Here is a 24,133-nt window from a genome sequence, read left to right as displayed (position 1 = left end):
GTAATGAAGCATAAAAAATCGTGGTCGGCAGTAGGGCTGCACATGGGCTGGGTTGGGTTGGGTTTAACCATTTAGGTAACCCAACCCATTTAGTTCGGGTCACAAAAAAATAACCCATTAATATCAAAAAAATCCTATAACCCAACCCTACTACTTATGTGATGGGTTGGGCCGGGTTGGTTTGGGTTGAATGGGTTGAGCAAGCAAAAAAGTTTCCATAACAATTATATCTTCACAAGCTAAGTAGCTAACATTGACTCTAGGTGAAATAAAGTCCTACAAGTTAAAAAAAAGAGAAAGTCCATACTGCAAGTTAAAAGAAAGAAGTGTTACTAATGACAGGTATTAGTAGTTTGTTAATCAAATGTCTCAATATGAAAGATTTATCTGAATGTATAATATCGGAAGAGTGACCATATTATTTATATGGACTGTTTATCACAGTTAATAACGAACCTTATTAACTTCCTAGCTAGATTGGAGTTTAACAAACCAATTAGATGCAAAACTTAATACTACTACTATATATTAATTTACTCTTTTATAATAGTTAGATTGGGTTGGGTTGGGTTAGGGTTTTAAAATGGTAAATTTTGACCCAACCCAATGTAAACGGGTCAATTGAAAATTAACCCAACTAACCCATGGGTTTGGATGGTTCGGTTTGAACGGCCTAATTAAGGGTTGGGTTGGGTCGGTTTATGCGGGTTCGCTGACCCATGAGCAGCCCTAGTCGGCAGGATTCGAACCTGCGCGGGCGAACCCACATGATTTCTAGTCATGCCCGATAACCACTCCGGCACGACCACTTTGATGGCTATTTAAGGTTTCCAAACTACTAGTCTATGTATATTGTACAGGAATCACTTTACAAGATATGGCAGTGGTGAGTGGACTAGTGGAGTCGCTTGTCTAAAAAAAACATAAAACGAAGTGGAGAATTCGTGAAAACAGTGAAGAATATCCCTGTCATTTAAATACAGTAGCAACTCTTTAAATTAATACTCGGTAAATTAATAAACTCTCTAAAATAATAAATTTGTCCGGTCTCGACTTGGGCCAATGTAAAAAATTGAAAAACTCGATAAAATAATAAGATAACAATTTTTCGGGAGATCCTTTTATAATTTTCGGTCCCAATAAAATCATAAATTAATAATTCACAGAAACTGAAAAAAAATATATTATACTCTATTAAAATATATTACATTTACTATACAGTATTTCAAAAATCATTATTGATTTCTTATATATTTGAACACAGTAGTTATTAATTTAAGTTGTCATTATTGATTTCCAATAAATATGAACAGAGTAGTTACTAATTTACATTGAGTCTCAAGGTTCGTTGTAAGTTAATTCTAAGAGGTATAGACTAATTTGTCTTTTTGTTTGGTATGTGCGGTGTAATCGGTTAAAAACTCTTTAAATTAATAATTATTAATTTATCGATAAATTAATAACTCTTTAAATTAATAAATTTCTCCGGTCCCGACATTATTAATTTATAGAGTTTTTACTGTAAACAATTTTTCGGATGGTCCATAATTAAACACTTTTTAATTAAATAATAGATTTTTATTGACACAAAACTCATTAATAATAATATATACTTGTATTTAAAATTTTTCTGTTAAAAAATATATGTTGGTTTATAAAATAGTTCTTATTGTGTCCATTAACTCACAGTAAAGATCCTTATGAAATCAATAAGCGAGGGGCGTGTAGGTGGCGCCTCTCAGATCGCTCCGTTCTATTTTTCTAATTTTCTGGAATTTTTGGATGAAAAATCAATCAATATACTTATAAAAAGGAGAAGCGAGGGGCGTGTAGGTGGCATCTCTCACATCGCTCCATTCTATTTTTCTAATTTTCTGGAATTTTTGGATGAAAAATATCAAAAATTAGAACTACCTTTTTTAGTTTCGGGAATATTAGAAACAAATTTCAGAATCTGATTTTGTTTCAAGTTATTTATGGAATATAGTACCTTGAAAGTTTTAACCTGATTTTGTTTCAGATTATTTAATTATAGGAAATAGTAGCAACCAAGTCTATGTGCACCTTTAAATACCCTTATAGATTGTAGGATTTTGGATCATCTAAACACAACCTCCTCTCTCTCAATACCACAACCCTATCTCTCTCTGGTGATAGTTCTCTCGCTCAATTTCTAACTTGGTGGTGCCGTTCTTCTACAACGATAAGTGAAGACTGTTTATACAGTATTAAAAAATAAAGGTTGTTGCAAGTAAAGGTAATTATAGACCGCTATGTTGCAGTCGACAAATCCAAACACGGTAAAAGAATATAGTATTGACATGATATTGATGGATGATATCAATAAATTTATTGTTAGTGATGTATGTTTGTTGGTTATTATTTTATAATATTTGTTTTGTTCTTCGGACATGTTTGTTATTGTTAATTTTTATATGATTTACTTTGTATATAGGAAAAAAATTATTCATGCATTATGCGTTTGTTCCGTTCAAGCAACTTTTAAGTGAAGACTGTTTATACATTATTAAAATATAAAAGTTATTACAAGGGTAGTTATAGACCGCTATCTCACATATTTTAAGTTAGATGTTTTTGTGCACAATCAATCCAGAAAAATTGGAGTAAGGTGACAATGTAAGAACATGATTACTTTTCAAAAAAAAAACAAAAAAAATTAAGATTCGTCGTGCTGTAAATTGTTAATTACGTGTATACATTTATTTTCATTTTTTCACCATGAATTATAGTTCAATTTTGCAAATTTAAATATTAGTATTGGTATTACATCAAGATTTTTATAATATAAAATTTATTTTATACTACAAATATTAATTTTGAAACATTGATATTTATTTTATAGATAGCCACAAAATTATTTTATTATATAAATATAAATATTAAATTACTAATATAATTTTTATAGGCCGCGCAACGCGCGGCTTCTCAACTAGTATACTTATATAAAGGAGAAGCGAGGGGCGTGTAGGTGGCGCCTCTCAGATCGCTCCGTTCTATTTTTCTAATTTTCTGGAATTTTTGGATGAAAAATATCAAAAATTAGAACTACCTTTTTTAGTTTCGGATATATTGGAAGCAAATTTCAGAATCTGATTTTGTTTTAGATTATTTATGGAATAGAGTAGTTTGAAAGTTTTAATCTGATTTTGTTTCAGATTATTTAATTATGGGAAAGAGTAGCACACAAGTCTTTTTGCACCTATAAATACTCCTATAGATTGTAGAGTTTGGATCATCTAAACACAACCTTCTCTCTCTCAATACCACAACCCTACCTCTATCTGGTGATAGTTCTCTTACTTGATTTCTAACTCGGTGGTGCCGTTCTTCTGCAACGATAAGTGAAGGGTATTTATATAGTATTAAAAAAATAAAGGTTGTTGCAAGCAAAGGTAGTTATCGATCGCTATGTGGGAGTCGACAAATTCAAACATGGGCAAAGAATATAGTCTTGACATGATATTGATGGATGCTATCAATAAATTAACTATTAGTGATATATGTTTGTTGGTTATTATTTTATAATATTTGTTTTGTTCATCGGACATGTTTGTTGTTAATTTTTATATGATTTACTTTGTATATAGGAAAATATGGTGGAGAAGCGAGAGGACTGTAGATGGTGCCTCTCATATCGCTCCGTTCTATATTTCTAATTTTATGGAATTTTTGTATAAAAAAATATCAAAAATTAGAACTACCTTTTTTAGTTTTAGGTATATTAGAAGTAAGTTTCAAACTCTGATTTTACTTCAGATTAATTATGGAATATAGTAGCTTGAAAGTTTTAAACTGATTTTGTAGATTATTTAATTATGAGAAAGAGTAGCACACAACCTCATCTCTCTCAGCACTACAACCTCACGGAATTAAGTTAGATGTGTTTGTGCACAATCAATACAAAAAAATTGGCGGAAGTTGATAATGTAAGAATATGATTACTTAAAAAAAACAAATAAAATTAAGATTCGTCGTACTTTAAATTGTTAATTGCGTGTATAAATCTATTTTCATTTTTTCACCATGAATTATAGTCCAATTTTGCAATCTTATATATTAGTATTGGTATTACATCAAGATTTTTATAATATAAAATTTATTTTATCGTACAAATATTAATTTTGAAACGTTAATATAGTCTTTATAGACAGCCACAAAATTATTATATTCTACAAATATTAATATTGAATTATTAAGATAATTTTTATAGGCCGCCGCAACGCGCGGCTTCTCAACTAGTATAATGATAAATTTAAAATATGATGTATGTAACAACAATTAATCATATTAAAATGCAAATGAATTAAACGGTTCATGAGCTATGAACCACTTGAACTCAATTTAAAATTCAATGCGATATTAATTGAGTAGAGCTCAAACTTGATGTATTTGAATTTTCAATTTAATCAAACTCGAGATTCAACTTACTAGACTCATAAAATTCGTGATTTTAACGAAGCCATTTTTTTTTATAAAAAAATCCACTTACACATAGTGAGATACACCAATATTCTGAGAAATTTTTTTCATTCAAAAAGTTTATGATCTAATCGAAAGACATAAAAATGTCTCGGGAACTTTAAACAATAAAACTTAATATTCGAAATAGAAGATCTGTAATGGTAGGTATGGCAGGTCAAACTTTTGTTCCATTATAGCGGGGTGTGTCGAAGAATTTAAGCGCCTTGATGACTTTCGGGTGCAGTTTACTTATAAATCTGCGAATGTAGTGGCTCATACGCTAGCTAGAGCCTCTATTTCTATGTCAGGTTTTCATGAATGGCAGGGGAATGCCCCTGACTTCATCAGTGATGTACTGGACTTTGATTTGATTTAAGTAATGCAAGTGCTTTAGTTTCAAATAAAAAAAAATAAAAATAAAAAAAATCCACACCAAGCCTATATTAATTCTATATCTTTATATATTATAAATACATTATTATATAAAAATTTAATGCATAAATAGTGTAATAAATCGAGCATTGGCCAAACTTATCAATTTTTTGTCAAGTTAAGGTTCCAACCTAAAAATTTTGTCTTCGCTAAACTCGAACTTGTGTTTGAGTTATTTATTCGAATCCGAACCTAACCAAGTTGGTTGATACTCATAACATGGAAATGAGAAATTATTAAATAAAATTTTACAATATAACAAAAATATTTATTAATCACAGGACATTATATTCTACAATATAACTTATAAGTAGAACAATAAATCTCAATTTTTATTAAAGTTGAAAGATATTAATAATTAGTTGATAATTATGTTTTTTACTTATAAATAATATATTATATATAAGTTTGGATAATCAAAATATTATTGTGATTAACTAAAAAAACTAAGATTGATATTCCAAATACTCCAATATTTTGCTGCATAGGCTTACCCCGGCAAAAACAATAAAACATACTCCCTCCGTCCCACAATACATGTCCCTTTGACTTTTTTCACGTAATTTGAGGTGCAAATAAAACATATGTCTATATATTATTTTTCAAATTTTCTTTTTCTGAATAAAAATATGGATGTTATACTTTAATTCAGAAAAAGAAAATTTGAAAAATAATGTATAGAAGTATGTTTTATTTGCACATCAAATTACGTGCAAAAAGTCAAAGAGACATGTATTGTGGGACGGAGGGAGTATTATTCAACCAGATCACGAGAACTAAAAAAGCCAGAATGTTGTTAAAAAGAAAAAAAAGAATGTAAAATTGATGCCTTTACATGGGCCATGCAACATCTAAAACTAAAAGCCCAATTAACATATTCGATCATCAACCCAAGAACCAATCCTATACACTCTCAATACTCCTTACTCATCACACACAAATACACAATGCTCCATTAGTCCTATTCACAGTGAAGCAAAGAAGAAAAAAAAAAGAGGTTGAAAAAGGGTTGAGACAACATGGGCGTTGATTACTATAAGATTCTTCAAGTGGATCGCAACGCAAAAGACGATGATCTTAAAAAGGCTTATCGAAAGCTTGCTATGAAGTGGCATCCTGATAAAAACCCTAATAACAAGAAAGATGCTGAATCCAAGTTCAAAACCATCTCTGAGGCTTATGATGTATGCAAGTTTCAATCTTTTTCATGACCCATGTTTTATTTTTTGCTTCTTTGATCAATTTCATCATGACCTTTGTGCGTGTTTGTGTTCTTTTGCTTTTTGAAGCTTGTAATGTATGCAAGTTTTCATCTTTTTCATAACCCATGTTTTCTTTGTTGCTTATTTTATCAATTTTATAATGACCCAATATTTAGATTTTTTGTATACAAGTTTAGATTTTTTGCATACCCAATATTTGTAATGTAAGCGAGTTTTAGATTTTTTTGCATACCCAATATTTGATTTTAGTGTATTGATTGATTTATTCTTGACCCTTGTGTGTGTGTGTGTGTGTTTTTTTTTTTTTTTGGTTTGAAGGTTGTATATGAAAGTTTACATTTTTTCCATGCCCCCCCCCTCCTCTTATGATTTTTAGTTTATTGATTGGTTTATTGTTGACCCTTATATATGTTTGTTTGTGTGTGTTTCTGAAGCTTGTAATGTATGCAATTTGATTTTTTTACTTGATTGATTGATTTATTCTTGATCCTTGCTGTTAGTGTGTCTATGTGTTTTTCTGAAGCTTATACTGTGTACAAAGTCACATATTTTTCACACCCCGACTATTTTTAACCCTCAATTCCTTCTAATGTGTGTGTGCCCACGCTTATGATTTATGCAACTTCACATCTTTTCATACCGCATTATGATGTATATACAATCCTTTGGGTTTTTAGGTTTTGAGTGATCCACAAAAGAGAGCTGTTTATGATCAGTATGGTGAGGAAGGGTTGAAAAATCAGGTGCCACCACCGGGTGCCAGTCCTGATGGGCCTAATATGTATAAGTTCAATCCTCGTAGTGCTGATGATATCTTCTCTGAGATATTTGGCTCGTTTAGTGGGATGGGAGATATAGGAGGGTCTCGTGCTGGTGGTCCTGGGTTTCAGAGGGGTATGTTTGGGGAGGATGTATTTGCTTCGTTAAGGAATAATGGCACGGAGGGTAGTATGCCACAGCGAAAAGGGGCAGCGATAGAGAGGACATTGCCGTGTAGTCTTGAGGATTTGTACAAGGGGACTACTAAGAAAATGAAGATTTCAAGGGATGTAATTGATGCTACTGGGTAAGCTTCTTCTTCCAAGAGTTTTAAATTTGGTATGGTTTAGATTTTTTTTATGGAGTTACAGTAATCTTGTTTTTGTAGTTGCATGAATATATTTTGAGGTAATGATTGACTTGCATAGTTTGCGGAATTTGCTAATTTAGCTATAAAATAATAATATTATTAGGTTAAAATGTTTTACTTATGGAATCATCATTGTATTTGTGAGTTGTTGATAATATCTAGTTTGTTTTTAGTTCTAACTTTGTAGCTATTTAAATGAATATCTTGCTTAAGCTCTCCATATGACAATGTTAACTTTTAGCTGTATAACTTATGTACTAATTACTTGCCATGTATTGCTCCACGTGTTTTGTCTGAGAATATGTACTTGGGTATTTGAGTTGTGCCTGTCGGAATGATAGCGTCTAGCAGAGTCTAGCCATAAATATGTAGTAGTCTTCATACTGATACTTGTAGACCCTTTCTTGCTATGTGTTGTGTATTTTAAGATTTTAGGTATTTTTTCTGTTAGTTTAGTCAACGGGATCCTTCACGTCACTTTCTTTTGCCTCTAGTGTACTGTTTAATTTTTTTATTCTCGATGTTGAACTAATTAAACCCTTATGTGTTTGGCTCTGTTAATTGAAGCGTGTTTGTGTATGAATATGGTAACATTGATAACATTCCACATTAAGAAAAATTAATGTTGTTTGACACGAGTTATCCATATAATTCTAAATAACATCAGGGCTAGTACGTGTACTTGTTGAGACACTTCCCAGCTGGCGAGTCTACATCAAATGTAAGTAAGCTAATGTCAGAAGTTAGACTGAAGCGATGAGAGACATAGAATAGCTATAACAATTTAGAAAAAGAGTATGATCTCAAATTTTAATATAATGGTCTTTTCCATAGTTTGTATGGATTGCGTGACTACATATTGAGACTAAACCTAGCTTCACTTGTACACTTGCATTATATTGATTAAAGTAAAACATTTAAACCTAATAATAGATAGATATTGCTAAATTATAAATAGAGAATCTAACCTAGGTGTTTCCCGGGAAAAACAATTACATTAAATTTTCCTTGTTAAAATAACAATGTTATATCATAAACGATTAAAAATAGTAAAGTCTCACTTTATTGCTTATGTTTCCATCCCTCTCCGGAAACTGCTATTTCTGGGGCTATTATTCAATCCGATCCGAGTACCTAATAAGCAAGTTCAAGTATTCTTAAACAAGCTGTGTATATGAGCTCAGCTCAGCTGCTCGTATAAGTTAAATGAGCTCAGCCGCAGTTAAAGGAGACTAAATTCGACTCATCTAATAAATTAGCCAAGCTGAGTTTACGAGCGACCTAATTGACCTGAGTTTAAAACAAGCTGAGCCGAGTAGGTTTTACTCGTGAGCTCAACAATTAAAATATCAAATAGATAAAAACACTAATATATATATCAATTTCAGTTATTAATCTGCCTGTAATTATTAACGAGCTTGAGCCTAGCAGATTTCAAGTTCAAGCCAAATTTTAGTTGAGCTCGGCACATACTTGGCTCGGCTAATTGAAGGAGCTCGAACTTGTATTTGAGTCGAGCCTTGTTAAACAAGTTCAAGCTGAGCAGGTCGACTCGAATTACAGGCTTACGGTCCTAGCCATTTCTTTTCTCTTCATGTTAAAAATGAATTCTGTGGGTTCCCCTGTGTTAGCTGATTCTACATATTAGTCATCGTGGATGTATTTAACTGCCTGTGTTTCATTCTTTTAATTTATGTAGGAGAGCAGCCACAAAGGAGGATATCCTTACAATTGAGATCAAGCCTGGTTGGAAGAAGGGAACAAAAATCACTTTTCCAGAGAAAGGGAATGAACAACGTGGTGTTATACCGTCTGATCTTGTTTTCATAATAGATGAAAAGCCTCATAGCATCTTCAAGAGGGATGGAAACGATCTCATTGCCACCCAAAAGATCTCTCTGGCAGAAGCATTGACAGGTTGCACTACACAGCTTACTACCCTTGACGGCCGTAGCTTAACGACACCCATCACTTCTGTCATCAGTCCTACCTATGAAGAAGTCATAAAAGGGGAAGGAATGCCAATCCCCAAGGAACCTACTAAAAAAGGGAACTTAAGACTTAAGTTCAACATCAAGTTCCCTGCAAGGCTCACAGCTGAGCAGAAAACCGGAATCAAGCGATTGCTGACTTGATGGCCACTGCACTCCTGCACAGCTCTCTAAAACGGATGTATGCTATAGTTTGTTTTCTTAATACTTTCTGTCTCCTTTTGCACCTTTTGTAGAGGAAATCATTGTGCTGGTTTATTCGGGATTTTATCAACGGAGTTAAGCTTTTCCAAATCATATATTACCAAAGCTATAAATTATATGACTTGTTTTATGAAGTTTAGCTCTATTCTGGAATGAGATCTTTAATTACCAGTTATAGCGGCTAGAGAAGTTAATGCTTGATTCACATCATAACACATTATTTGTATACCTGTTTTTGTTCATCTGTGCATGCATTCCCGAATTCAGGAAGTTTTGTATTGTGGTTTACTTATCGGCAAATAGATTTCAATCCGGTTAACGGAAATGGTCATGACACATTATATGTATACCTGTTTCTGTCCATCTGTTCATGCATTGCGGAATTCTGGTAGTTTTGTATTGTGGTTTACTTATCCGGTTAACGGAAATGGTCATGACACATTATTTGTATACCTGTTTCTGTCCATCTGTTCATGCATTGCGGAATTCTGGTAGTTTTGTATTGTGGTTTACTTATCCGGTTAACGGAAATGGTCATGACACATTATTTGTATACCTGTTTCTGTCCATCTGTTCATGCATTGCGGAATTCTGGTAGTTTTGTATCGTGGTTTACTTATCGGCAACTAGATTTTAATCCGGTTAATGGAAATGGAAACATTGTTAGTATATGGTATTGTTTGAGATGGTGACTCTGTTCAGTTCAATCTTCGTTACCCATTGACATTTTAATTTTTTTTCTTTTTCTTTTTTCATATATTTCGTTTTCTTTTGTTATTATTATAAATTTATAATATTCGTGATCGTCAAGGTTGTCAGAATTCACGAGAGTCAGGTGGTCTCAGCTAGGCTCCCTCTTTTTTACTATTACCACTCTGTTGCAACATCAGAACCTGTGTTCAAAATTATGAATGTGAGTGATATTGTTAACGAGTTTAGACATGATTTGCATTTTGAAGGATTATTAACAAATTCGAATTCCAATAATGTCATATGCGTATTGAATGAACCCTTTTAAATTTAAAGCATTATTCAAAGTTAAATTATAAATTTTATTAATAAAAAATTGAACTAATTATAACGGGTGTTTATCTTAATTTTAAAGGACTTCTTAATAATTATAACAGAAGTTGATGGTTTAGATAAATAAGTCCAGTAACTTAAAACCTTTATAATTATTATGAATGTTTAGGATATAACAGATTTGCTTTTCTTCTGACCGATCTTTGGGATAAGTAAGTCCGGTTATTTATTAGCAAACGATTATATCCAATTTCATTGGAGATGATTTGAGATCTATTCGATCAAAACCAGATCTCCACACATTTAATCGATGACGGTATCCTAGTCAAAACGGTTCATCTAAACGGAGTTGTCCTCGTTAAACACTTCACCAAGTGTACCCCTCTCTGAGACCATGCTTGTCCCCACTCGTTGAGACCATGCATGCTTGTCTTGGCGTTAAATCCCACTAGGACGATAAGGCGACTAACCGAGGTTATGAGTCTAGTACACCACTCGCCAGGACCATACTCATCTTGTCGCCCAATCCCGTCACAACAACTCCACGACAAGAATGCAATTAATCGAGGTTATGACAACTAACTAAGGTTATGAGTCAAGTACACCATTCACCCGGACGATGCTAGTCTTCTCGTTCAATCCCTCTACGACAAGAAGGCAATTAACCGACTTTATGAGTCAGAGTGCTCAACCTGGCTTAGATCTGCGGGAATACATATAAAAAAAAAAAAAAGCAAAAACAAGTGTGATTTTTTCAAGATATAAAACTACACGATTATTATTATGAAATTATTTATAAATTTACGATATATATTATTGTGGTGTGGTTCATATTTCATTTTTTTCATGATTAGGTATAATTGTGTGCTTGAATCTGTATTATACAGGTTGTTTCTATTCTCTTTTGTCATTTTTTTAATTAATTTTTGTTCAATTTTGAGGAGATCAGATATGTGTAATCAATCTTATATTGTATGATTCGTTACATTTTATGTGTTCAGTTTCTCATTTTCGAATTCTTAGTTTTCGTTAGTTCATGATAATTGTTTGTCGTCATTGGACGGTGACGGTGGAGGTGATACAAAGGTGATATAATGATGACTTAATTAGTACGCACTGCAAAATTAGAATAATTTAATTGACTTATTTTATTGTGATAAAACAAAGAAGTCCAATGACTTATTTTGATTTTGAGAGTTTTAAACATTGAAGCAAATAAGTTGGCGAGCTTTATGCTCCATAGTCCTAATTTAATGTTTGTATTTAAATTATAAACTACATTTGAAAAAATTATTAAATTATAAAAGATATCACATAACACATCACCTATTAATAAATTAAATCATTCAAACGCAAAATAGTTTAAAAATACATAATCACTCATCATTAGTAATCTACTTATTTATTTTTAAATATAAGTAAATTTGTAAAAACAAGTCAAATGACCTCATAAAAATGAGTTTGAGATAAAGATATGGAAATCAACTTTATTTTTGATAGTCTCATATCTATATAAGCAATTAATATGAATATTTAATATAGAATTAAATTAATGATGTGAATATATAATAATAATAATAAATTTATTAATATCTGGAATTAATTCAAATTAACAACTTAATCTTTTAAAAAATTGAACATATATATTCGGGCTTTAACCAAACATGATATCATATATATAATTCAAGTTCATACCGTTATAATCCAATTTCTCATTCTAATTTTATACAGTTCGAATCAAATAACTCAAAACAAATTTATTAATATTTAGAAAAAGAAGAACATTTAAACCGAATTACACACGCATATATATGTGTATATATCACGTCATAAATTAAGAAACTAGTATGATTAAAATATACACTAATTTAAAGTAATTCAAATCATATTTCGATAAATATATATAATAAATATATAAACTCAAATAATATTTATTTTTGAATAAATATGCAAAGGTATCAAATTAATATTCTCTTTTTTTTTTTTTCTCTTATTCTGTTTGTACATATCCCTAGATTCCAAAATTTATATGCTGCTCTGGTAATAGCAAAACCAGAAGCTTATCTATCCAAATCAAAATCAAAAGGTAAAAAATAAAAAATTAACAACAGCAGCAGCAAACAAGAAGATTTCAGCATCAAGTACATCTCTCTCTCTCTCTCTCTCTCTCTCTCTCTCTCTCTCATCTCAAGTCTCTCCCATTTGTTTTATAATTTTCATGCATTTTACTGCTACCCATCTTGATCTGTAAATAACAAATACATACATGCTTATTGTATCTGTAGATATACTCTAAATTAAGGTGGTTTTCAGATCTTCAAGATTTGATGGAAATGGCTTCCATTTCTTCAACCCCACGAACTGTTGAAGAGATCTTCAAAGATTATAGTGGTCGTCGTGCTGGGATTGTTCGTGCTTTGTCTTTTGGTAATTCTTGTTCTTTAAATTAATTCATAATTATATAAAGTTTGCATCTTTTCAATTGTATTTGTAAGTATTTGGGTGTTTGATGAGCTGTTTGTGATGGGGTTTTGCTCAGATGTTGATGAATTTTATGGACTCTGTGATCCAGGTATGTTTAATTGGTCAAGTTTTGATTTCAAGTTTCGATTTTTACATTTCAAGTTTCGATTTTTATTGTTGTTTTGTCATGTTTTGAGGTAGATGTGGATATATGTAAGTGTGTATGTTTAAGTGTGTGTGATGGATTAATTATATGTTTTTTGTAATTAGTTTGGTTCTACATTTTTTGTGTTTTGTGTTAGATTGTGTTTCTGCTGGTGGGAATGGAAATAAGTAAGAATGTATAATATATGATTAAGTTTTTGTTGGAGAACCACTACTATCTTGTGAAATTTCAATTTTTTAGTAATTCTTTTGATGTGAAGTATTTAATGTTTGGTTGGAGTCTTGGACAGACTTAGGGAACTTCATTTGGCATGGTTCTCATTGTTGTTTAAGTTAATTTAGTTGAATTTGATTAATAGCCCTGGGGGGCTCCTTCCACCCTTTTCCCCAGGGCTAAAGATCACCGGACGAGGTGGAATCCACTGTCTTCTTCCCCCCTTTCGTGCAACTTAAACTGTGATATTTGTCTTGTAACATACCTAATAGAGAAGTTGAATTAATCTATCCTATCTTCTGGTTGATGTTGTGATCGTTAGACTGGGTGTAATTTATATTTCTGTTGCTATAGTGAGTAATCTCTGTTCCATTTCTTCTGAACAAGAGAAACCTCCCTATTTTTCTTTTCCTCTCTAATAAACATTTTCTCTGTACTTTTGAGTGGTTTAGAGAAGGAGAACTTGTGTCTTTATGGACATCCAAATGAAACATGGGAAGTCAGTTTACCTGCTGAAGAAGTCCCTCCAGAGCTTCCTGAGCCGGCTCTTGGGATCAACTTTGCAAGAGACGGCATGAACCGTAAAGACTGGCTCTCGCTAGTTGCTGTACACAGTGATTGCTGGATGCTCTCTGTGGCTTTCTATCTTGGTGCTCGTCTTAATCGAAATGAGAGGTACTTAATTATGAATGTTGTAAAATTACTTTGTGTTTATCCTCTCTTTATAAATGTTAAGACATTGTTAAATTGTCATAAGTGGGCCCAGAGTTATTAACAGCGAGCATATGTATGATGCGATGCGGTGTGCACCTGTAGTGCATGCTTTGGAGTTGCGATCCACCTTCAGTAATGCGCGGGCTTTGTGCGCCTTTAGTGATGCAATGCGCCTTTAGTGATGCGCGCAGGAGAAGCAAGCTTCTGTTAACGCACACACAAATATATAAATCTTGATTCTTGCATGCACCTTGTTCTGATATTCTTCCTGTTTATCATCTCCCTATCTTATGAACTGATTCTTTCACTTGTATAAACATACACATATATAGATACACACATATATATTGTATATACTGATTTGTATATACTGTTTATATATACATGTGATTCTTGTATATACTGATTTACTTTACTAGTTTTCTTTCTGTTATATATACTAATTTCTATATACTAAGTAATTAACACTTAACAGTTATGTTCTTGTAATACATAGCAATACTGATTAATCATACTGCATACTTATTAGTTGCTTGTTGTTCATTTGCAGTACTAACGGAATAACTTTGGCTTTCTTTGTTACTTTGACTTTAAGTTGTCCTACTTTAAATATTTTGATGACGAATTTGGTTGCTTTATTATTTAAATGACTTCTTATCTGTTTACTAATATTCTGCATTATATATCATTTATTTGTGTATATATTTGCCTTTGAGGAATCAGCGCGTCGTGCAATGCGCTTATGCCCCCGGAGGCATTTGTGCTTTAGTGCGCATATCGCGTTTAATAACACTGGTTGGGCTAGAGTCAGACAGAGTGAATAGTCGCTGTAATGTGCTCGACTCCCTCATCTTTTTGAATAGTCTCTAATCCTCTGGTTAACCTTCCTTTCCTGTCTCACATTCAAACTAATACTTCAATATCAGGAAAGGTCATTATATTATTAGTTTCTACAGATCTGGAAGAGTAAATTTACAGTGATGTAGTAGAAGGTTTAAATTGATGATAAAGATTTTAGTGAAGGGCACGTGGAGGGAAAGAATTTTTAATGTAGAACTAAGGACAAAAGGGATTTGATAATCATAATTTTCAGGGGAATGTTAACTAACGTGTCTGGGAAGAAATAAATCCCCACAGACAAAGAACTAGACATTTGGCTTCTGATTTTGTATGTTTTGGTTGGGTAATGAGTTTCAACAGAAGCATACAAATCTTGAGCCTTGCCGTTTATGTTTTACTTTCAAATGTGAATTTCTGTTAAAAAGCGTCAGTTGATTAGTCCCCAGACCCAAGTCATTGATTTAAGCAATGTAAAGAGAGGAGGAAACAAGAAAATGACAAGTGATGAAGAAAGGTAGAGATTGTCGATTTAGAGCTCATTTGGTCCACTAAATAAAAGTTTTATGCATGTCAAGAAGGCAGCATAATGCATATAGACTTATCCAAGTGTTTGGTTGGATAAGTTTTTATTTTATCCTGCGTCAAGTTTTATTTCTAAAAGGAGGTCTTATGAATCGGATCTAGCAAAATACTTGTTATTGGAAAGGGTGAAACGAAGAAAATTTTGCAATCATTAGGGAATCCCAGTAAATCGACTTGTGATTTCTGTCACAATATAGTGAGCTTTAGAAGTTTTGATCTACTTGACATGTACATATGTCAAACAAATATAAGTTGATTTGTGATCTGGGGAGTCATAGTCACTACTGGGAAGTAGTCTAGTCGTGAATTTAGAACATGATTGTTTAAAGTCTAGATTAGGGCCCACAATTTTCATGTGTCCAAGAAAAATGCACAAAGAACTGGAGAAGAAGTACTATGGCTTGTTGGATCTATTAATGAGTTAATTATTAGGAGTGGCAAACCTTTTCTCCTGCACCTTTTGGGTGGACCACAGGATTGCTCCTTTTCATACTTACTTTTCATCAGTTGGAAGTTTAAGCATACTAGAAGTATTGTATAGGTTGTAAACCACATGATATCTTCTCAATGGCATTTTCATATAAAATTCTTTACCATGTGTAATTGGATTTTATATATTGAGAAAGAGTTTTATGTAATAACTGTTTTTAAGCCGTGATTTTGTTCTGCTGAACAGGAAGCGTCTGTTTAGCTTGATCAATGAACTGCCTACTGTATTTGAAGTTGTAACAGAAAGGAAACCTGTGAAAGAGAAGCCCAGTGGAGACAGTGGAAGCAAATATCGGGCCAGCACAAAGGTGAGATGAAATAAATCGGTTGATTATTTTCTTATATATTTCATTGTCTGGTTGATTTTTGTTTGCTAATATTAAGATATAATTAAAGGTTTAAACACAATAGAAAATTCTTAATATGTGACATACATGTTACTCCCTCCGTCCCACCAGGTTCTTTACAGTTACCTCTTTTGGACGTCCCAACCATTTCTTTACATTACAAAACTTTCCCAAAATAGTTAATGGGTCCCACCACTTTATCACTTTTCCTTCCTTTTCACACTACTTTTACTCCACTATCTCTCTTTTATATATTAAAAATCGATGGGTCCCACCACTTCACCCACTTTTCTTCCTCTTTTTCACTACTTTATACATATTTCTTAACCTCCGTGCCCAAACCCAATGTAAACAATTGGGTGGGACGGAGGGAGTACTATGTTAGCAAGATTAACACGAAACTTGAGGTATAGAACTTGATTGTTGAGTCTAATGTTTTTTGAGTCGTCATCCTTCAGGTTCACCTCTAGATATGTGTGCTAAAAGTTGGTCATGAATGTAATCGAATTGTAATATCCTTGTTTGTAGAGGTCAAGTGACGGACAGGTGAAAAGCATCCCAAAAATGGCTGATGAAAGTTTCGAGGAAGATGAAGATGAGCACAGTGAAACGCTATGCGGAAGCTGCGGTGGTAATTATAATCCAGATGAATTTTGGATTGGTTGTGACATCTGTGAGAGGTGGTACCATGGAAAGTGTGTTAAAATAACACCTGTGAAGGCCGAGAGCATAAAGCAATACAAATGCCCGTCCTGCATGAAGCGTGGAAGGCAGTAGAAGTAGCAGTAAAAGCAATATATTGGTTGATGGTTCAGATTTGTGGCTAACAGAGTAGTTTAGCTGTATCACCTTTGAAATTCTCTGTAACGAAATTGTTTTTATGTGTGTTTGTAACATTTGTTCTCCAAATGGGTTGAAGTCATCTCTTCCCTATTGAATTATAGCTCTAGTGCTTGCTTATATATATGAATCCATAAAATTATGCGGAGACTTTGGGATCCTGTAGTCAATATTGAAACAATTCATTGATGAGTGTGTTTGATTTAGATTGTTGTTTATAAGATATCTTACAGTACTTACAGTTCATTTTATCGTATACGAGGCCTAGTACAAGAAGTTGGATCATGCACAGTTAGTTCGGCACGCCTAATATGATCCACTGGAGAGTCATATTACTTAAATTATCCTGTAAAAACTTTGCATGGCACAGCTGCCATTTTTAAGATCCTGTCGAGGTCTTGGTCATAGTTTTCTTCACCTGCTGATATTAACTAGGAATTTGGATTGTCCAGTGTGGACTCTGTTATATGCAGCCTGACATTTTACATGTATACAACATAGAGCATCTTTAACCAAACTTCCTTGCTTTGTGCTCATCGCCTACCTTAGTCTTCCTTTTTTTGTTTGGCAGCTATTTTTTTAGTGTTTCCACTGGTATAACTCACCTACATAGTCTTAACTTGTTCAATGCCAGGAGGCCAGAAGGGTTCAGCAGTTCCAACATGGGTTCAAGTCGCTCTGATAGTGCTGCAAAGGAGCGATTGAAATGGACACAAGAACTGCATGATTTATTTGAAAAAGCAGTTAATCAGCTTGGCGGTCCTTACAGTAAGTGTGATGTCTGAGACTTTGCTTTCACACACTGTCATGCAGTAGTGTAGAATCTTATGTGATAGCTTCTTTCTTTCAGGGGCAACACCAAAGGGTATCTTGAAGGCTATGAGAAAGTCCGAGATAACGATATACCATGTGAAAAGTCATTTACAGGTTCTCTCTCTGTGTGTGCTTGTGTGCCTCGGTGCCTGCCTGCAGGCTGCATGCATGCTGTGTGTGAAATATAAGAATGTTTGTCGTAGTAAAGGAAATGAGAATGTTTGCATGTACAAATGGGTTTTTCCATATTATTTGAAGTGGTTAGAGGGAAAGAAAAGAAATAACTTTTGAAAGTTTCTGCACAAACTTTTCACTGCATCATTTAGCTTGTAAATCTTTGGTTGATCTATTTCTTATTGATCAATCATTTTGTTTTGCAGAAATACAGGATGTCGAAGTTTATCCCAGAGACGCCCAGTAGTAAGTTCTTAATTTTTTTTTTCATTTTTTAAATCTGATTGGATGAGTTGAATTAAAAGAGAACTGCTAAAGTTTATTTTACCAATGATTGAAATTGCAGAAAACAAGTTTGAAAGGAGAAGTATTTCAGAAATATTACCAAACTTCAGTGCAACATCGTAAGTTGCTCCTTGCTTTGTTCATATACTTCTACGATTGTTAGGTATAGTTTAACTATATACATAGAAACCAGTCACAAGCCAGAGTTCACATTTATAAAATTCACCAAAACTGAACTTACACGGTTAAATCAAAAACAGAACCTCTGATATTTTAACCACACACAACATAGTTGTGGATTGTTGATGCAGTGATCGCATTCACATCTCAGAGTTTTAAATAGCTTTTAACTAAAATTTGTTCTGCAGCTTAGATGCATGAACTGCCATGCATCTGCTTCATATTTTTGCCACCCGATACTTGATTTAATGAAATAATGGTGTAATATGAGTTGGTTCAAGAAATATGTCATACAAATGTGGCTGTTCTACTGTCCCTATATGTATGTACTGGATATATGAATCTACATATTTTTCATCTCTACTTAACATACAATATCCGTACAGGGGTGCTCAGCTAAACGAAGCATTGCAGATGCAAATGGCAGCCCAGAAACGAATGAATGATCAACATGAGGTTAGGCATATGCTAACCGAAGAGAACTGTTAACTACGTACCAACAAAAAGTATTTCTTATGATGAAATCAAATGGTAAGAAACTAATACAATAAAATATCCGTTTTTTCTTTAAAGGTTCAGAGGAATTTGAAGGTGAAAATTGAAGCACAAGGAAGGTTCCTTGAGAGAATCGCGGAAGATTACAAAAACTGTCCAAACATTGCAAAACGTGCCAAGTTTCTATCTCCTACATCACTTCCATCACTGTGTGAGGAGTCCGAGTCTAGTGCCAAGGAATTTGAATCTGATTTTGAAAACAAAACTGAAATTACGTCAGATGAGAAATTTCCAGCACCAAAAAGGCTTCAGATGGAGTGTGACAATTTCCAACAAATATATAGTAAATATGCTTCAGTTGCTTCGGATACACATCTGCAACAATGCGTGCTCACACCTAAGCGATCAAAAATTTCTTATCAATCTCCAGAAATCAGCTTCCCGTGGAATGCTGCTGCTTACTGCCAGTCACCTCTTATGCCAGCTTCATATGGTTCGTTTTAATTTACAGTATGTTTGTTGGACTGCAGGATGATTTTGGGTGTCGAATGTATTAAAAATAAAACCCAATCAAACATTTTAAATAATACGTTAGAGAATGGGATCTCTTGTTACTCGTATACTATATATTACAAATCGACAGAGGCGATCCCTGTGTAGCCCTGTATATATGTCAGTGCTGTAAAGTATCAAATGCTTGTCATGTGTGAAAATGATATTAGATTTATCTTTTGTTACAAAACACTGGTGGTGCCGTTCGGGTTAGCTTAAAAGAAATGACTTCTTGCTTAAACTAAAGAAGTGGAGTAGAAGTGAGAAGTAAATAAGTTAATAAAGTGTTTGAAAAAGAAGTAGAAGTTCTGAGAGAAAAGCTAGCATTCTAAACTTCTTAAAAATGCTTCTATTTATTTACACAAACGAGTCAAGAAAAGCAGAAGCAAGAAGCAGTTTCTACTTCTATGAAACAAACAGACCCCTTTTTCTTTCTTCCCAAATCTCCGTGATGATCTTACTTGATGTGAAGCACTCTGTTATTCGCAACCTTACCTGATGTGAAGCAGTCTATATGATTCTTTTTAGTGTATAAATGGAACAGAGCCTATATGAAACAAGATTTGTTCTAAAGGATCGTCTGAAATATAGGCTTGCCGATATGTAATTACAAAAATATCATGTTTCAGCCAATATGCATCAGATGATAAACTTGAATGACTGGTTCAAGTTGCCTAGAGTACATTATTGAACTTGGAGACTTTACGTATACTAGCTTATAGCCCGTGCAAGGCACGGGAGCTTTTTAATTATTTATAAATTTTTAAAATATATTTTAAATGGTGTGAAAAATTAAATTTATAAATAATAAATTAAAATTATATGTATCATGCCAAAGTATTAAATTCTTTCTATCAAATTTTAAAAATTTTTAAGTAGAATATGTGACGCCAACTCCTATTAGATTATATTTATAAATATATTTTATATTAGAATTATTATACTGTGACTCAAATATTTTTCCAAAAAATTTTATGGTTCGAGATTAAAATTGATAAACACAATTTATTTTGAACTAAGAAGATGAATCATAAACATGCAATAAGATAGTAAAATTTGTTTTGGATTAAGAAAACGTTTTAGTATTCGTTCCTCACATAAATCGGGCATATTAATTTTAAAATATATTAGATAAAAATAATTTTGTGACGGTGCGATTTATACGATTCTACGATTAAAATTGGTAGGAAACATTTATTTTGGATTAAAAAAAACCAAAAAGACATGAAAGACAGAATTTGTTTTGGATTTAGAAAAAGAATTATAAACATGGAAGTAGATATCAGTTTCCTTATAGAACATAATTTAATTTTGTCTTAATCTAACGGTGCTTATTTGTTAAATATACGATCCAACGGATGATAAACTTTTGAATCATAGGACCATGCGACCAAATTATCTCCCTTACGCTTATTATATATAAGTATATAATTCGAGAAGTTTCGAGCCTTATCTGTTTGACAGGACAGCTGAGCTCAATGTCAATTCATATGAATACAATGTTTCGACACAACTCAATGATCCAGTAGGATTCAACTGGAAGAATATTTCTTTTGGAAACAGACTCGGTCATTCGAAAGCTCTAACCACTAAAACCAGAAGAATATTGAGGTCGTTTGGGCAAACTTAAAAAGACGACTTCTTGCTTAAAGTAAATAAGTTGATTAGAATTGAGAAATAAATAAGTTAATAACATTTGTGTTTGAAAAAGAAGTAGAAGCTCGGGGAGAAAAGCTGGCATTCTTAACTTCTTAAAAGTGCTTCAACTTATTTACACAAACGAGTCAAGAAAAGCAGAAACCAGAAACAGCTTCCGCTTCTTAAACAAACAGGCGCACTATCATTATTCGAGAAACATTTAAACACAATTCAACAATGTTTCACACAAGTAATCCACATCTAATGTACTAAAGATTTTTCAACTACAATTATCGGGGCGATTTAATTGATTCGACTGAAGTTTTTCCGCAAGGTCCTCTTGTCCTGATGAAAGTCCTGTATTCGTTAAACGTCATAGGTAGATATTGTGGTGGAACTGTGGGAGTGATCAGCTCTTCAGCAGGCTCTATGGTTTTATCGCCCTTCGGATTGTAGAAGAAGGCCAGTGAAACGCGTTCTGCAGCTGAATTCACGACGACACGATGCTCCACGCTCTTGTAATTTCCATTACTCAGCACCTGCATACATATACCAGATGGTTAATAAAACATTATTATGATGACAAGTCCTCTGTTGTCTTCTGCTTAAACAACAAAGAAGAAACTGTTTAGGCCGGGTTAGTATATGTTATCCTGATTCGAATGAGAACAATTTTAAAATCCGTAAACAGCACGTGTTTGATTAGAAGTACCTCTACTTGGTCTCCGATGTTGACAATGAAAGCGTTGGGGACAGGCTTAACTGTCACCCAATTGTCGTCTTTCCGGACTTGAAGACCAGAAACTTGGTTATCCGCAAGCAGAATGGTCAGGGCTCCTGGATCAGAATGCGGAGACAGACCAAAAGTGAGGTCCGGCTGAGGGCATTTCGGATAGTAATTCACTCTCAAGGATGCACCTACTTCGTCTCCTCCTAAAGCTTGTTGAAGCCGATTCTCCTCTAGTCCGAGGTTGATTGACAGGATTTTCATCAGCTCTCCGCATAGTTTCACCAATGCTTCGTTGTACTCGCTTACTATTTCCCTGCAATTAGGCGTTATAATATCAATATCCGCAAAATAAAATAATTTATAAGATGATTCGGGCTCAAAATCTTAGCAAGCCTCTTTGTTCAGATTGAACAAGCATGTTTATAAGCTTACAAATTACTAGACACACTTATAATAATTCTTGAGATGGGAGAAAGTCGAACTCAAGACCTGTGACAATGCTAAAGCTAAATATGAATTCATTGCTTATTCCGCGCTATTCTTGAACAAATAGGCTTATAAGTTACAAATAACTGTCAGGATGAGAGAAAGTCGAACTCAGGACCTGTGATAACGCTGAAGCTAAATATGAATTCATTGCTTAGTCCGTGCTATACTTGAACAAATAGGCTTATAAGTTACAAATTACTGTCTGTTCTAATAATAATTCTGAGGATAAGATCAAGTCGAACTCAGGACCTATGACAACGCTAAAGCTAAATAAGAATTCATTGCTTACTTGCATGAGGAAGGGTAACTAGGCCACTTGTGCTCGTTCCTTTGACAAGTAGGAAGGTAGTTCAGAAAATAATAGTCGCTCCAATCCAACTTGGCCCCCTTTTCGACGCCAAGGCGGCTGCCATAGCCCTCATAAGTCGTCGGACTATTCGCGTAAACTTGCTTCTCATCCACAGGAAGGTGAAAAAACTCACGCCAGACTTCCCGAACTTGGTCCATCACCTGGTGGCTCACCCCATGGTTCACCACCTGGAAGAACCCCCACTCACGACACGCACGAGAGATTAGCGCGAGAGTATTGGCCCGGAGCGCAATGTCTCGGGACGCCAGGTTTTCGAGATCAATGACGGGGATAGTTAATTCGCGGACCGGGGTGGTGAGTTTGAGAGAAGGTTTCGGGGAGTGACGCTTAATGTATCGTTCGGGGATCACTCGTATGCCACTGTCGGAGAGAGATTGGACTCGGACTATCGGCTCTGGCCAGCTTTGCACACAATTCATTTCTTCAGCGAGAGAGAAAGAGAGAGAGAGGGGACAGCGAGAGAGAGAGGGGGGAGAGAGAGGTGAGTGTAAGTTACAAGTACCGTTTGTCGTGATAGAGGTGCCAGAAAACTTATGCTATATATAGACAAAATAGTATACGATAGTGATATGAATCTACTATTTTAGTCCCGGTGTATGGTATTGCTGTTAAATTTAGTAACGATAGTGAAAAATAAGTAGATAAAATTGTTTGTAGAAGAAACTATTTGCTTTATTTTTAGGATATTGCTGTTAGAAGTAGTAACAGTAGCTTTTAAAATTGCTTTATATCTATGATAATGATAGCGGTTTTTAAAGTTGCTATCTTTTATTATGATATTGTTGTTAGAGATATGAACCGTTTTCGATTTTATTATGATATTGTTGTTAGAGATATTAAACGTATTCGGAGAAAGCATTTTAAGTCTTTTATAAAACATGGTTGCGTAACTTATTTTTACGATTTTCATTTTTTGTGTATAATAATCCAAATATCAATTTTTTATTCAAAAAAAAACAATTTAAAAATAAGTTACGAAACTATGTGTGTCAAACTCTCGCCCCCTACTTTAGTAACAACTTTTACCAAAAAATTATCTTTATATCTTATCCAAAAATATATAAATGTTACCAACTTGTAATTTGGATAATAACATACTTCCTCCGTCCCTCCCATTTCTTATCGTTTGAGTTGGGCACGGAGGTTAAGAAATATGTATAAAGTAGTGGAAAAGAGAAAGAAAAGTGGGTGAAGTGGTGAGACTCATTGATTTTTAATGTATAAAAAGAAGATAGTTAAGTAAAAGTAGTGTGAAAAGGAAAAAAAAGT

The 24,133-nt window shown here is 33.6% G+C and overlaps 4 protein-coding genes and 1 non-coding gene across 6 annotated transcripts; 3 read left to right on the top strand and 2 right to left on the bottom strand.

Moving 5' to 3' along the window:
• Nucleotides 1-728: 728 nt before the first annotated feature.
• On the bottom strand, nt 729-809 carry TRNAS-AGA (transfer RNA serine (anticodon AGA)). The gene has a single exon. It is a non-coding gene; the product is annotated as a tRNA-Ser (tRNA).
• A 5,009-nt stretch (nt 810-5,818) lies between these two features.
• Nucleotides 5,819-9,595, top strand: LOC108200038 (uncharacterized). The gene is made up of 3 exons (XM_017368097.2): nt 5,819-6,098; nt 6,815-7,203; nt 8,966-9,595. Exons 1-3 carry the CDS (start codon nt 5,934-5,936, stop codon nt 9,399-9,401), a joined length of 990 nt encoding a protein of 329 aa, XP_017223586.1. The 5' UTR covers nt 5,819-5,933; the 3' UTR covers nt 9,402-9,595.
• Nucleotides 9,596-12,488: 2,893 nt separating this feature from the next.
• LOC108199826 (PHD finger protein ALFIN-LIKE 1-like) lies at nt 12,489-17,344 on the top strand. Of its 2 annotated transcripts, none has more exons than XM_017367816.2 (6): nt 12,489-12,625; nt 12,798-12,911; nt 13,024-13,056; nt 13,779-14,001; nt 16,139-16,259; nt 16,827-17,344. In XM_017367816.2, exons 2-6 carry the CDS (start codon nt 12,812-12,814, stop codon nt 17,073-17,075), a joined length of 726 nt encoding a protein of 241 aa, XP_017223305.1. In that variant the 5' UTR covers nt 12,489-12,625; nt 12,798-12,811; the 3' UTR covers nt 17,076-17,344. The 2 variants fall into 2 exon arrangements, with proteins under 2 accessions (XP_017223305.1, XP_017223306.1); XM_017367817.2 differs by having other exon boundaries at nt 12,496-12,625; nt 12,770-12,911.
• A 402-nt stretch (nt 17,345-17,746) lies between these two features.
• Nucleotides 17,747-19,827, top strand: LOC108199825 (myb family transcription factor PHL7-like). The gene is made up of 6 exons (XM_017367815.2): nt 17,747-17,906; nt 17,989-18,065; nt 18,332-18,371; nt 18,472-18,529; nt 18,977-19,046; nt 19,164-19,827. Exons 1-6 carry the CDS (start codon nt 17,801-17,803, stop codon nt 19,587-19,589), a joined length of 777 nt encoding a protein of 258 aa, XP_017223304.1. The 5' UTR covers nt 17,747-17,800; the 3' UTR covers nt 19,590-19,827.
• Nucleotides 19,828-21,358: 1,531 nt separating this feature from the next.
• LOC108197342 (jasmonate-induced oxygenase 2) lies at nt 21,359-23,391 on the bottom strand. Its single transcript, XM_017364927.2, has 3 exons — nt 22,784-23,391; nt 21,988-22,318; nt 21,359-21,814 (listed from the first exon to the last, which is right to left on the bottom strand). The coding sequence occupies exons 1-3, from the start codon at nt 23,281-23,283 to the stop codon at nt 21,566-21,568; spliced, it is 1,080 nt and encodes a 359-aa protein (XP_017220416.1). The 5' UTR covers nt 23,284-23,391; the 3' UTR covers nt 21,359-21,565.
• Between the last annotated feature and the right edge of the window lie 742 nt (nt 23,392-24,133).

This window comes from Daucus carota, chromosome 8 (assembly GCF_001625215.2).
Source record: "Daucus carota subsp. sativus chromosome 8, DH1 v3.0, whole genome shotgun sequence".
In the NCBI taxonomy this organism is placed as follows: Eukaryota; Viridiplantae; Streptophyta; class Magnoliopsida; order Apiales; family Apiaceae; genus Daucus; species Daucus carota.
The sequence above is the reverse complement of the archived record's forward strand: the minus strand, read 5'-3'. Positions and strand labels throughout refer to the sequence as shown.